Below are 12,981 nucleotides of genomic sequence, written 5' to 3'. Positions count from 1 at the left end.
CAGTTATTTAATTTCTATCACTGTAAATGTGAAGTCTGATTTTCAAAATGTTACAGTTGAGTGTGTAATAAAGTTAAAATATCATATGTAAAGCAGAGGTGATTTCCAGGCATGTTTTCACTCTGCAGATATAATAACAGTCAACAGACTCTTCTATTGGCTCCAGTTAGTCCAACATTGATGTTTCATATGTTTGATTCTATGCAAACTCAGTGACCTTCCTTGTTACTCAGCTATAAAAACTTCCCATCAGGCTGTCAGTGGAGTTCACAGCACGTCAGTTTCAACATAAACCATGTTCTCTGTAGCTCTGCTGCTGCTGTTGGCAGCTGGATGTGAGTCTCTCTGGATTTGTCAAAGTCAACAGTTCTTCTTTTGCAGTATAACTTGATCATTTGTTACAAAACATTTTCTTTTTTAACAGGTGTGAAGTGTGAACAGTTGACACAGCCAGCCTCTGTGACTGTGCAGCCAGGTCAACGTCTGACCATCACCTGTCAGGTCTCTTATTCTCTGGGCAGCGCTCCCACAGCTTGGATCAGACAGCCTGCAGGGAAAGGACTGGAGTGGATTGGAATGGCAGCTGTTGGATACACAACACATTACAAAGATTCACTGAAGAACAAGTTCAGTATCTCCATTGATTCTTCCAGCAAAACAGTGACTCTAAACGGACAGAATGTGCAGCCTGAAGACTCTGCTGTGTATTACTGTGCCAGAGAGACACAGTGAGAGACAATAACAGAAGAGTCGTACAAAAATTACTTCCTCCATTTACCGTCCTCTGAGCACTCGTTGTTTCAGCATCACTTGTCCTGCCTTTCTAACTGTAATTAACATATGTTTTATTTTTCATTACCAAAATTCCTCTGTCCAGGTTCCAGTGTAATAATATTATTTTAAAGATATTAATATATGCACTACTGCTGTGTTTGACTTTCAATCTCCATGAATGAACAAACAGCAACTCAGTGTCAAAGCTGAGTATGTGTATAAGTAAAACCGTTCAAACCAAAATGGAAAATGTGAAGAGTCAAAATTCTGTTCATGAATACAGGCTCATTTTAAGATGGCTCATATAATTAGAAGTTAATACTGAGCAACAGAATTCAGATAAATCATTTACATTCAGTATTACAACACAGAGCACATCCTTTGTTTGGGGAGATGCATTTTTGGTTAAGATTTGGTTGATATGATTGTTGTTTCAGTCAGGGGGAGTTTGGTCCTGCATCCAGCAGCTGTTGAAATGAGTACGCAGGTAGGAGCTAACAGAAGTGATTGTTTGGTCCTCTAGTGTGGTATGTTTTGGCTTTTGTGGAGTTTCCCTGGTCAGGTATAGCTACATGGTCCATTTGGGCTTGTTTTATTTTTTTGGTTTGTTATTTTCTGTGTGGTGGGCGGCAACAGAGCAGGAAAAGATAGCATTGCAAACTGCTAAGTTGGGACTAGTCAGAGATGGTAAGCTTTCTGGGGATGTGTTGCGACGGAAAGAAAGTTCCTCTTTGCCATCAGGGTCTCCAGATGTTGTTAGTAATTTGCATCTCTTGCCTAAATTTAATGAGCAGGATCCAGATGTTTTTTCTCTCTGTTTGAGTGGATTGCAGAAGCAAGAACTTGGTAAGACTCAAAACAGGTTTTGTGGTTGCAGTGTGTGTTGTCAGGAAAAGCACAGGAGGCCTATGCATCGTTAAGTAGCAATAATCTAACTTATCAGTCAAGGCTGCTGTACTGAAGGCGTATGAGTTCCAGAAGCATATCGTCAGAGATTCAGGATGTGGGAAAAAAGGGTTAGTCAGTTTTCAAGGGAGCTGACTAATCATTTCAATCGTTGGTGTATGGCTTCTGATGTTGATCATTTTGGGAGTTTGTGTAACTTGGTCCTCTTAGAGCAGTTTAAAAACTCTCTGCCCAGTCGAGTTGCCACCTACATTAATGAACGTAAGGTTACAACTGCTGCTGAGGCTGCAGCATTGGCTGATGAGTATGTACTCATTCATAAACATCGACCTAGCAAGCCTTTGCAGGAGCCTGTGGTAGGAAAAGATGGTGGTGATAGGTTGCCTGGTTGACTTGGAGTCTTTTAAGGTAAAGGGTCCCGTGGAGCACCTGAAAAAGGGGACAATGTGTGCAATTACTGCCGTGAGGCCGACCCATGGAAGGCAGACTGCCCGATGCTCAGGGCTAAGAAGCAGCATGCTGGAGGTGTTCATGTAAAACCTGCTGCACTGGCTGCAAGCGTTCCTGGTTCTGTGAATGTGGTCGTGCGACAAGGTGGGAATGCAGATTCTTGCATGGCTCGTGTCCTTGATGAGTCCTTTCTGCTGTTAGAGATGGGTTTGTAAAACAGGTTGGTAGCGATGCTAAGGTACTTGTTTGGGTCTATACTGTCAGCTGATGAGGTGGAAAATGTTGCCAGTGGCTACTTGCTACAGGATGGTGTTTTGGTGCCCCATGGTGAGGATGTTGTTGGGGATCCCATTTTTCAAGTGTATTCAAATATCGCAGTCATGTGTTAGGGCTTGATCATGATGGGTCAGGGCACTTAGGCATCCGGAAAACACATGACAGGATTTTGCGCCTTTTTTTTGTCCATAACTAAAAAAGGATGTTTCTGTACATATTAATAACTGTCGTACTGGGGCGCCCAGTTCGCTCAGTTGGTAGAGCTGGCGTCCCAGGTACCAAGGCTGAGTCCCTTGCTGCAGCGGCCCGGGGATCGAATCTGACCTGCGGCCCTTTACTGCGTGTCATCCCCTCTCTCTGCCACCCTTTCCTGTCTATCTCCAGCTGTCACTATCAATAAAAAGGCAGTAAAATACAAAAAAAAAAAAACTGTTGTACTTGTCAGGTAACTGGTAAGCCCCATCAGGTCATTAAACCCGCTCCGTTGCAGCCGATTCTAGCTATCAGTCAACCATTTGAGTACTTGATCACTGATTGTGTGGGGCCACTGCCCTGTGCGTTGTCTGGAGGCCAGTATTTGCTTACAGTTATGTGTCAAAGCACTAGATATCCAGCAGCTTATCCTTTGGGCACAATTACTGTAAGGTCTGTGGTTAGAGCACTGACACAATTTATATCTGTGTTTGGCATACCCAGAGTCATTCAGAGTGACCAGGGATCTAACTTTTCTTCACACCTTACGGCCCATGAGTTAAAACTTTCAAAGTCAGGGTGCTTTGGAGCATTTTCACCAAACACTGTTGCGTGCATGTTGTACAGAGATGAATGGGGACTGGGAGGAGGGGCTACCATGGCTGCCTTTAGCTGCATGGGAGGTAGTGCAGGAAAGTACAGGGTTTAGCCCAAATGATCTAGTGTTCGGCCACACCATTAGGGGTCCACTGTCTGTATTAAAGGATGGGTTAAAGGAGTCAGATCCGCCCACCAATCTTATTGACTATGTCTCTGGGTTTAGGCATCGTCTATATGCTGCAGGGGAGTTGATGAAAAAGAGGTATCCTTTGGGAGCTCAGTACTGGCTCTTTCTCCTCCCTGAGACAACCATTTGGTTTTGGGGTTTGACGGTTTGATTGTGTTGCTGCATCTTAATACAACACAGCACTCATACACTTCTCGTCTCATGCAATCACTTACACCACTGATCCCACTGATTTCTCATACTACTGTTAGTTTAGGTTAATTCTTTTCCTTAATAAATAATTTGTTAATTGGCTTTGTTGTGTGCGTCTCCCTCCTTTTGTCATGACCGTATGGCCTGGTTTGTGACACCCTATTACTCCCATTCGGTCCGGGGTAGATTCACCATCACCAGAGATGACTCCAGCAGTAAACTCTCTACAGATGAAGACCGAGGACACAGCAGTGTCAGACAGACACAATGAGAGACAATAACAGGAGAGTCATACAAAAACTACTTTCTCTATTTACAACCACTGAAAACATTGACTTTCTTCAGTATCACCGATCTTAACTGTAATACTTTCAAGGTTTAATTTAATTGTTATTGTAAAATACAGGATTGCACAATTAAAAGCAATTGAATGAAATTATTAAAAAATTAAATAGAACATAGTTTAGGACTAAATCATATTAACAAGGAAGATATACAGTTACACACACACAAAGTAGATATAAGTAAGTAAAGTGTTATTTATAAAGCACTTTACAGTTACAAAGTTTTTTAACACACAAACAACAAATAAAAATGAGTAAAATGAAAAGTTAAAATAAAATGGATGGATAAATGGCCAAGATTTGAAGATTGGAGTGGTCGGAAAGTGGAATGAGGGACAGACGGTGATCAGAAGTTTTACTGGAGACAAGGTCATGAAGTGTCTTATGTGAAATTTCATGGGAAGCCATGCAGTCACAAAACTGCCAATGACAGAACAGCAATCAGCTGAAATCACTGAACGAAATAATATAAATTAATTAAAGAAAGATTATGAACACATAAATGAATAACAAAAAAAAAAAAACATATTTCAGCCACATTAATGTTTATGTAGTTTGGCATGAGAGTGAAAAATAATGTTGCAGTTCCCGTTATAAAAACACTAGATGGCAGTCAGTGTCAAGTTTCTCTCTCCTCTGTCACTATAAGGAGACTCTCATATCTGCTTATCTCACTGATCTCAACTGACTGACACTCAAACCCTGGACTGAACTAGAGTTTTATACTCACACCCTTTGTGAGCTCGCTTCACCACAACACTAATAGAACATTTGAAGTGCTGGATCAGCAGTGACTGCAGCTTCATGTGTTCATTTAGCTGTAGTTCACCACTATTTATTCAAATGCATGAAATGATGTTCTTATATCATGACACAAATATCAACTTAAAGGACCAAAGCGTGGGATTTATTTGAATCTAAGGGAAGGAATATACACTAATGAAAACACACCTATGAATATTATATTCCATTTCTGCCAATAGATCCTCCAAAATGTTAAACACTGGACCCAAGCTAAGTTTTGATGAGAGGTTGAGCACATTACGCGGCTCAGTTCCACAAGTGAGGATCAAATACAAAAAAGTAACTCCCTGTGAGGAGGAGTCAATGCAAAACTCAACTCTACTTATCTGACTGCAGAGAGGATGACAGAGAACAGTGGACACACAGTTTAACATGATGGACTATAGGACAGGACTGCTGCTGTTAACTATCTGCTGGGCAGGTGAACATCTTCACTCATGTTGATTTGAAGTTGTTTTCAAAATGCTTCCAGCTTAAAGCAACTGACCACTTTATATTTGTTTTTGTCTTGACAGGTGTTGATGGTCAGACTCTGACAGAATCTGAACCAGTGGTTAAAAGGCCTGGAGAATCTCACAGATTGACCTGTACAGCCTCTGGATTCACATTCAGCAGCTACTATATGAACTGGATCAGACAGGCTCCTGGAAAAGGACTGGAGTGGATCGGTGTTGCTGATACTGGCAGTGGCACTTACTAATCTCAGTCAGTTCAAGGCCGGTTAACCATCTCCAGAGACAACAGCAGACAGCAGGTGTATCTGCAGATGAACAGTCTGAAGACTGAAGACTCTGCTGTTTATTATTGTGCTCGAGACTCACAGTGACTGGAGTTGGTTGAGCAGCTGTACAAAATCCTACAGTACTCATCTTAGTGCTCTATCTGCAAACACTGAAACCATTAAAAGTATTTTATGCAAACCAGCATCAGACTGAAGTTTTAATACAATTTACATCACCATGACTGCATTAAGTAAGTACAGTCAATGAGCCAATAAATGAATTAACAAATTCTACATTACAAAGAGACTGTGCTCATATGTTTTAAGTTAATCATGAAAGTCATGAAGGAGGTGCTGACAGTGAATAAATTCTCTCAGGAAAATAACTCACATCACATTTAAAGTGTGTTTTCATTATTTAAAAACATGATAAACACACTGTAAACACGGCTCATAGAAAGCAACATTTTTCATCCATTTTATTTAATGGGTGCACATCATCATTGTTATTGCAATGCTGATTTTTTTTTTTATTCAATCATCAATGAGTTGTGATAATATTCACATTGAGATTAGCAATAATGATCAATAAATATGGTTTGCTATAATTGTAGAATTTACGTAATGTTTAATACAAGATTATTGTAATACAATACATTTAGACATTAAATGTTTACAGTTAATAAAAATGTAAAATTTCAAAAAAATATTGTGTGTACTGAAATTAAAATATCATATGTAAAGCAGAAGTGATTTCCAGGCATGTTTTCACTCTGCAGATATAATAACAGTCAACAGACTCTTCTATTGGCTCCAGTTAGACCAACATTGATGCTTCATATGTTTGATTCTATGCAAACTCAGTGACCTTCCTTGTTACTCAGCTATAAAAACTTCCCATCAGGCTGTCAGTGGAGTTCACAGCACGTCAGTTTCAACATAAACCATGTTCTCTGTAGCTCTGCTGCTGCTGTTGGCAGCTGGATGTGAGTCTCTCTGGATTTGTCAAAGTCAACAGTTCTTCTTTTGCAGTATAACTTGATCATTTGTTACAAAACATTTTCTTTTTAACAGGTGTAAAGTGTGAACAGTTGACACAGCCAGCCTCTGTGACTGTGCAGCCAGGTCAACGTCTGACCATCACCTGTCAAGTCTCTCTTATTCCCTGGGCTACTTCACAGCTTGGATCAGACAGCCTGCAGGGAAAGGACTGGAGTGGATTGGAATGAAACATACTTCAGCTTCATATTACAAAGATTCACTGAAGAACAAGTTCAGTATCGACTTAGACTCTTCCAGTAACACAGTGACTCTAAACGGAATGAATGTGCAGCCTGAAGACTCTGCTGTGTATTACTGTGCCAGAGAGACACAATAACACAAACCATCAGTAGACCTGAACAAAAACCCCTCAGTGCCTGAAAACTTGTAACATGAAGCCACCAGAGGAGGAGCCCTCAGACCACTAATGATTTCAACACCAGTTCACTGTTACAGTAAAGACAGAAACAGATATGATAAGAATTAAGAAAAAAAATAATTATAATATATAATAATGATAATAACAAACATACAGTGGAGGCATTTTACAAAAGATTTTTTCTCTGTCTGCCTCAGAAATGTAAATCATGGAATGTATTTACATTGACTGAAAAACATGGGTATTAATGACATCCATGTACTGAAGATTTACATGCTATTCCTGTTCAATGCTTAATTAATATTCTCAAATGTATTCTTTACTCTTATTGCTACTTGGGTTTTTGGTCCCTTAAGTCTTGAAAATAGCATGATTCATGAAAACTTAAAATATATTTTCTTGTGAGAAATTCAACATTGTAACATAATGAACTAAAACATAACTGATATTTCTTTACATTAAAATGTAAATAAAAATACTCACTTTAGGTGTATGGTAAAATTAATAACCTATTGTCAAGGTCTCCACATGATGCAGACTGTGGTCTATAATGTGGTCTTTAATAAGGGTCAACCAACTTAAATAACGTGTTTGTCAACCTGTTGCACAAATTATACTGAAACATGTAAGAGGGACTCTTGGAGGAATGACTAATGTACAGTAAACATTCATTCTGCTGTTTATTATTGTGCTCGAGACTCACAGTGACACAGGAAGCAGCAACGCTGTACAAAAACCTCCAGTACTTATCTTTATTGGGCTTTTTCTATTTGTTTAGAAAACTGAAAGATTATTAATCACCACCAACATAAATAATTAAAAAAAATAATGTTTTAATAATCAGATCCTCACAAAACAGCCAAGGGCAGCACAACAATTGGTTAAAATCATTGTCTAAAAATTAATGAAATAAATATTACATGTACACATTTCAGGCAGATTAACCCTCAACCGCACATATCAAGAGTACTGACTGGGTTCCCTGGGAGCCAAGAATAAACTACTCCAAGAGACAGCCATGAAAATGTTAACTTTCTTTTGAAAACATTAGTTATGCAGTTATTGTCATCTGAAAAGGAACAGATAATCATTATTTTGGGAAAGCTACAGTTAATTGGCATATTGGGTATAACTAAGAAAGACAGACTACATCTGATAGTATGATACTTCAAATTAGGACCAATGGCACAAATTAAGTTTATTGCAAACATAAAATAACATAAATACATACAATGAATGATATTAAGTCAATAAATAAAAACTGATTGACAAAACATTGAAAAATTGGAATGATAGAATAAAGCCCCTTTGAGATTTGAAAACAATTTTACCTCTTGGATCAGTGGGATTTAAGGTTAATGTTTGTCTGATGTTTAAGTCACAGTTATGAGAGTGAAAAATAATGTTGCAGTTCCCATTATAAAAACACTAGATGGCAGTCAGTGTCAAGTTTCTCTCTCCTCTGTCACTATAAGGAGACTCTCATATCTGCTTATCTCACTGATCTCAACTGACTGACACTCAAACTCTGGACTGAACTAGAGTTTTATACTCACACCCTTTGTGAGCTCCCTTCACCACAACACTAATAGAACATTTGAAGTGCTGGATCAGCAGTGACTGCAGCTTCATTTGTTCATTTAGTTTGGAGTTCACCATCCCACCATCTCAAAGAGATTTCCAGATAAACAGCTGGAAGACTGAAGGAGCGACTGTTTATTTATTCAAATGCATGAAATACACTGCACTAATGCACGAATGAAAACACACCTATGGATATTATATTCCATTTCAGCCAATAGATCCTCCTAAATGTTAAACACTGGACCCAAGCTGAGTTTTGATGAGAGTTGAGCACAGTACACTGCTCAGTTCAACAAGTAAGGATCAATTACAAAAACTCCAACCCAGCTCTCTCCTCCCTGTGAGGAGGAGTCAATGCAAAACTCACCTCTACTTATCTGACTGCAGAGAGGATGACAGAGAACAGTGGACACACAGTTTAACATGATGGACTATAGGACAGGACTGCTGCTGTTAACTATCTGCTGGGCAGGTGAACATCTTCACTGATCTTTAGTTGAAGTTGTTTGTAAACTGCTTCCAGCTTAAAGCAACTGACCACTGTATATATTTTTTCATTTTGACAGGTGTTGATGGTCAGACTCTGACAGAATCTGAACCAGTGGTTAAAAGGCCTGGAGAATCTCACAGATTGACCTGTACAGCCTCTGGATTCACATTCAGTGACTACTATATGCACTGGATCAGACAGGCTCCTGGGAAAGGACTGGAGTGGGTTTCCAGGATTCAGAGTGGTAGTGGTAGCAGCAAACTCTACTCTCTCAGTCAGTTCAAGGCCGGTTTACCATCTCCAGAGACAACAGCAGACAGCAGCTGTATCTGCAGATGAACAGTCTGAAGACTGAAGATTCTGCTGTTTATTATTGTGCTCGAGACTCACAGTGACACAGGAAGGAGCAACGTCATACAAAAACCTCCTGTACTAGTGCTTTTTTCTGAAACTGAAAGATTATTATTAACCACCAACATAAATCATAAAAAAATAAAATGTTTTAATGATCAGTTCCTCACAAAACAGCCAAGGGCAGCACAACAATCGGTTGAAATCATTGTCCAAAAAATGAATCAAATAAATATTACATGTACACATTTCAGGCATATTAACCGTCATTCGAACATATCAGGAGTACTGACTGGGGTCCCTGGGAGCCAATAATAAACTACTGTAAGACACAGCCAGAAAAATGTTCTTTTGAAAACATTAGTTATGCAGTAAATGTAATCTGAAAAGAAACAGATAATTATTATTTTACCTCTTGGATCAGTGGGATTTAAGAATTAAGGTTTATATGATTTGGTTAAGTCACAATTATGAGAGGGAAAAATAATGTTGCAGTTCCCGTTATAAAAACACTAGATGGCAGTCAGTGTCAACTTTCTCTCTCCTCTGTCACTATAAGGAAACTCTCATATCTGCTTATCTCACTGGTCTCAACTGACTGACACTCAAACCCTGGACTGAACTAGAGTTTTATACTCACACCCTTTGTGAGCTCGCTTCACCACAACACTAATAGAACATTTGAAGTGCTGGATCAGCAGTGACTGCAGCTTCATGTGTTCATTTATAGTTGTAGATCACCATTTCAAAGATGTTTCAAAATAAAGACTGAAGGAGCTGCTGTTTATTCTTGTGTTTGTTGAAAGTTGAATGAGTAAGTGATACTGCAATTAGACAAATGTTCACTTCCTAATTTATTGGAGGAAAATGTCTTACTTCCACATGTTTCCTCTCTCAGCAGTAATCCACCTCATTGAGATGAGGATCAGTTTTGAAATAAAAGTGTATGAGACAACATATTCTTACTCTCTGTCTCTCAAAAATGGAAATGTGAAAACTGACAAACACACAGAAAAAGGAGAAAGACTGAAAAACATCTTTAATGTTGGTGTCTCTGTTTTAAACTCACTCTCTCGTCACAGTCAAACACTTTCTCACAGATTTAGTCTTTATGTATCAACACTGTATCTACACAATCATTGAAGTCAATATAAAGTTTTCTCTGCTGTTGCAGAGATACTCAGCGTATGAAAATATATCTGTCACATGTTCCCTTTTTAGAGGAAGGTCTATGCAAACTCTTCCTCTCTTATAAACACTCCATCAGCAAGAACACTGGGACAGATTTATATATTTACTGAAACACTCAGATCAGAGAGCACTGAACTACAGTGTTTATCTCAGAATGGAAAATACAATGATCTGGAGTTTATTATTTGTCGTTACTATTCAGGGTGAGAGAATCAGTTCTGCTTTACATCTTTTCTAAATGTCCAACCGGTGATTAACAGATTCATTGGATAATGATCACAATTTCTTTACTTACAGGAGTTTGGAGTGAGATCAAACTGGACCAGTCTCCCTCTGAGGTGAAAAGACCTGGAGAGACAGTGAAGATGTCATGTATCATATCTGGGTTTGACATGACAAGCTACTACATGCACTGGATAAGACAGAGACCAGGGAAAGTTCTGGAGTGGATTGGGAGGATGAACACAGGTTCAAACTCTGCTAGCTATTCCAGCTCCTTTCAAAGTCGTTTCATCATGACTGAAGATGTACCCAGCAGCACTCAGTACCTCGAGGTCAACAGCCTGACAGCAGAAGATTCTGCTGTTTACTTCTGTGCTCGAAGAGACACAGTGACTGAAGACAGTGGAGCAGCTGCACAAAAACCTCCACAGACAACAAACAGCAGTGTGATCTTCTTCTCTTCTGGGTTTTCTCATATATGGATATGAACACATATATAGTCTCACTAGTAATGTTCATGTAAAGTCATTAAGAGAAATTAACAAATAAATTAGCAGCTTAAAGCATAGCAGCCCTTCCTGTTCTTATATAACAGTATGCTTACAAGAAGTGACTGAGACCAAAGCGTAGTTTGCTACCAAACTAAACTGCATTTGACGTTTAACATGTCAACATGCATATGACGTGATGTATAACACAATCTCATTGCCCTAACTCTCACATCTGTTGTTGATACATGAGCGCTCATGTACACTGGATATTGTGATCAGTGAACAACTATCTTGTCTCATCCTCACTGGGCTGAAAGACCCTGCACTGTGTCACATGATTGATGACCTCAAAGGGAAATCAAAACAATAGAAGACACAGACCAAAGATCTCAAACCGCTGAGATACCCAGCCCTCCACCCCCCTCCCTGCACATGATGTCAATAATACAAAAATATAACTGAGAACAAGAGAGCAGGTTCCAGGGCTTTATTTGTTGTTCTGCAAACAACAAAAATGATTATAAAAATGTACAGAAACTGATGTTTACATTTTGTTATGATGTTCGTAATGGAAATATTTTCAGAATATTGCACTTTCTTGTACTACTTGAATGTTGAAGCCTCTTTGAGCTTGAGACCCCTGACACAAACATCTGATTACCACTTATGTATGACTGGATTTAAAGTTCTATTTCATGAGTAATGTTGACAGGTTGATGCAATAAAACAAGCAATATACTGTAGTTATTTAGGGATAAAAGGCAGCTACATCTCCATGGCTGGCAACAAACCTGTTCCTTTACACATTTTATTTAGAAATAAACACAATAATTTAACAAACCAATAACACAAGAAACAAAAACATATAAATCACACTGCATGATATTTGACTGTTTATTTTATTCCTGCTACAACACACAGATACAGTTAAAATGTGGTGTCAATTACAAAAGGTAAGTTATGAACTACCAAAAGATTTTGTTTTTTGCATTTTGTCTCACAGGTTTCAGTTCCTGAGCAGCTGTTTTCCTCTCGAGGCTCTAAGTCGTCTTCAAACATCTGCAAACATGGAAACTGTTAAATGTCTTTAATGCAAAGCTGCAGACAGTTCTCATATTATTTACATGGTCCTCACTGCTGTCACTGTATTTCTGTTTGAAGCAGATACAGTCAGTAAGTACAGTCAGTGAGCAAATTAATGAATAAATTAATGCTGCGATATTACAACAGCCATTTTGTTTTTTATTATCCTCATACTGTACGTTTGAAGTTAACAATGAATGTGATGAAGGAGGTGCTGACTGTAAATAAATTCTTTCTGGAAAACAATTCACGTCATATTCAAAGTGTGTCATCATGGTTATTGCAATGTGGATTTGAATGAATATGTTTTCCATTATCCATGATTCATGTTAATATTCATATTAAGAATAATTATCCTGGTTATTGTTTGTAATTATAGAAAAAATTATCAAATGTTTTAATAGTAAAGATTTAGACAGTAATAGTTCATAATAATAGCAGAGTTTACAGTTGTTTCATTTCTGTAACTCTAAATGTAAAATCTAAAAGTTTCATTTCCAAAATGTTACAGTTGAGTGTGTAATGAAGTTAAAATATCATATGTAAAGCAGAGGTGATTTCAGTCATGTTTTCATTCTGCAGATATAATAACAGTCAACAGACTCTTCTATTGGCTCCAGTTAGACCAACATTGATGCTTCATATGTTTGATTCTATGCAAACTCAGTGACCTTCCTTGTTACTCAGCTATAAAAACTTCCCA

At 38.4% G+C, this 12,981-nt stretch overlaps 1 gene segment (V, D, J or C); it reads left to right on the top strand.

The window, feature by feature from the left end:
- The window catches only part of LOC127363875 (Ig heavy chain V region 1-72-like), a 36,918-nt gene extending 24,433 nt beyond the window's left edge, over positions 1-12,485 (top strand). Inside the window, 2 exon segments of the V gene segment in view lie at positions 10,780-11,148; positions 12,199-12,485. Of these exon segments, the coding sequence occupies positions 10,780-11,148; positions 12,199-12,212 (383 nt within the window).
- Positions 12,486-12,981: the final 496 nt, after the last annotated feature.

The sequence above is a fragment of the Dicentrarchus labrax genome, unplaced genomic scaffold (assembly GCF_905237075.1).
Source record: "Dicentrarchus labrax unplaced genomic scaffold, dlabrax2021, whole genome shotgun sequence".
NCBI classification, from domain to species: domain Eukaryota; kingdom Metazoa; phylum Chordata; class Actinopteri; family Moronidae; genus Dicentrarchus; species Dicentrarchus labrax.
Note: the sequence above shows the minus strand (reverse complement) of the source record. Positions and strands in the feature narration are given on the sequence as shown.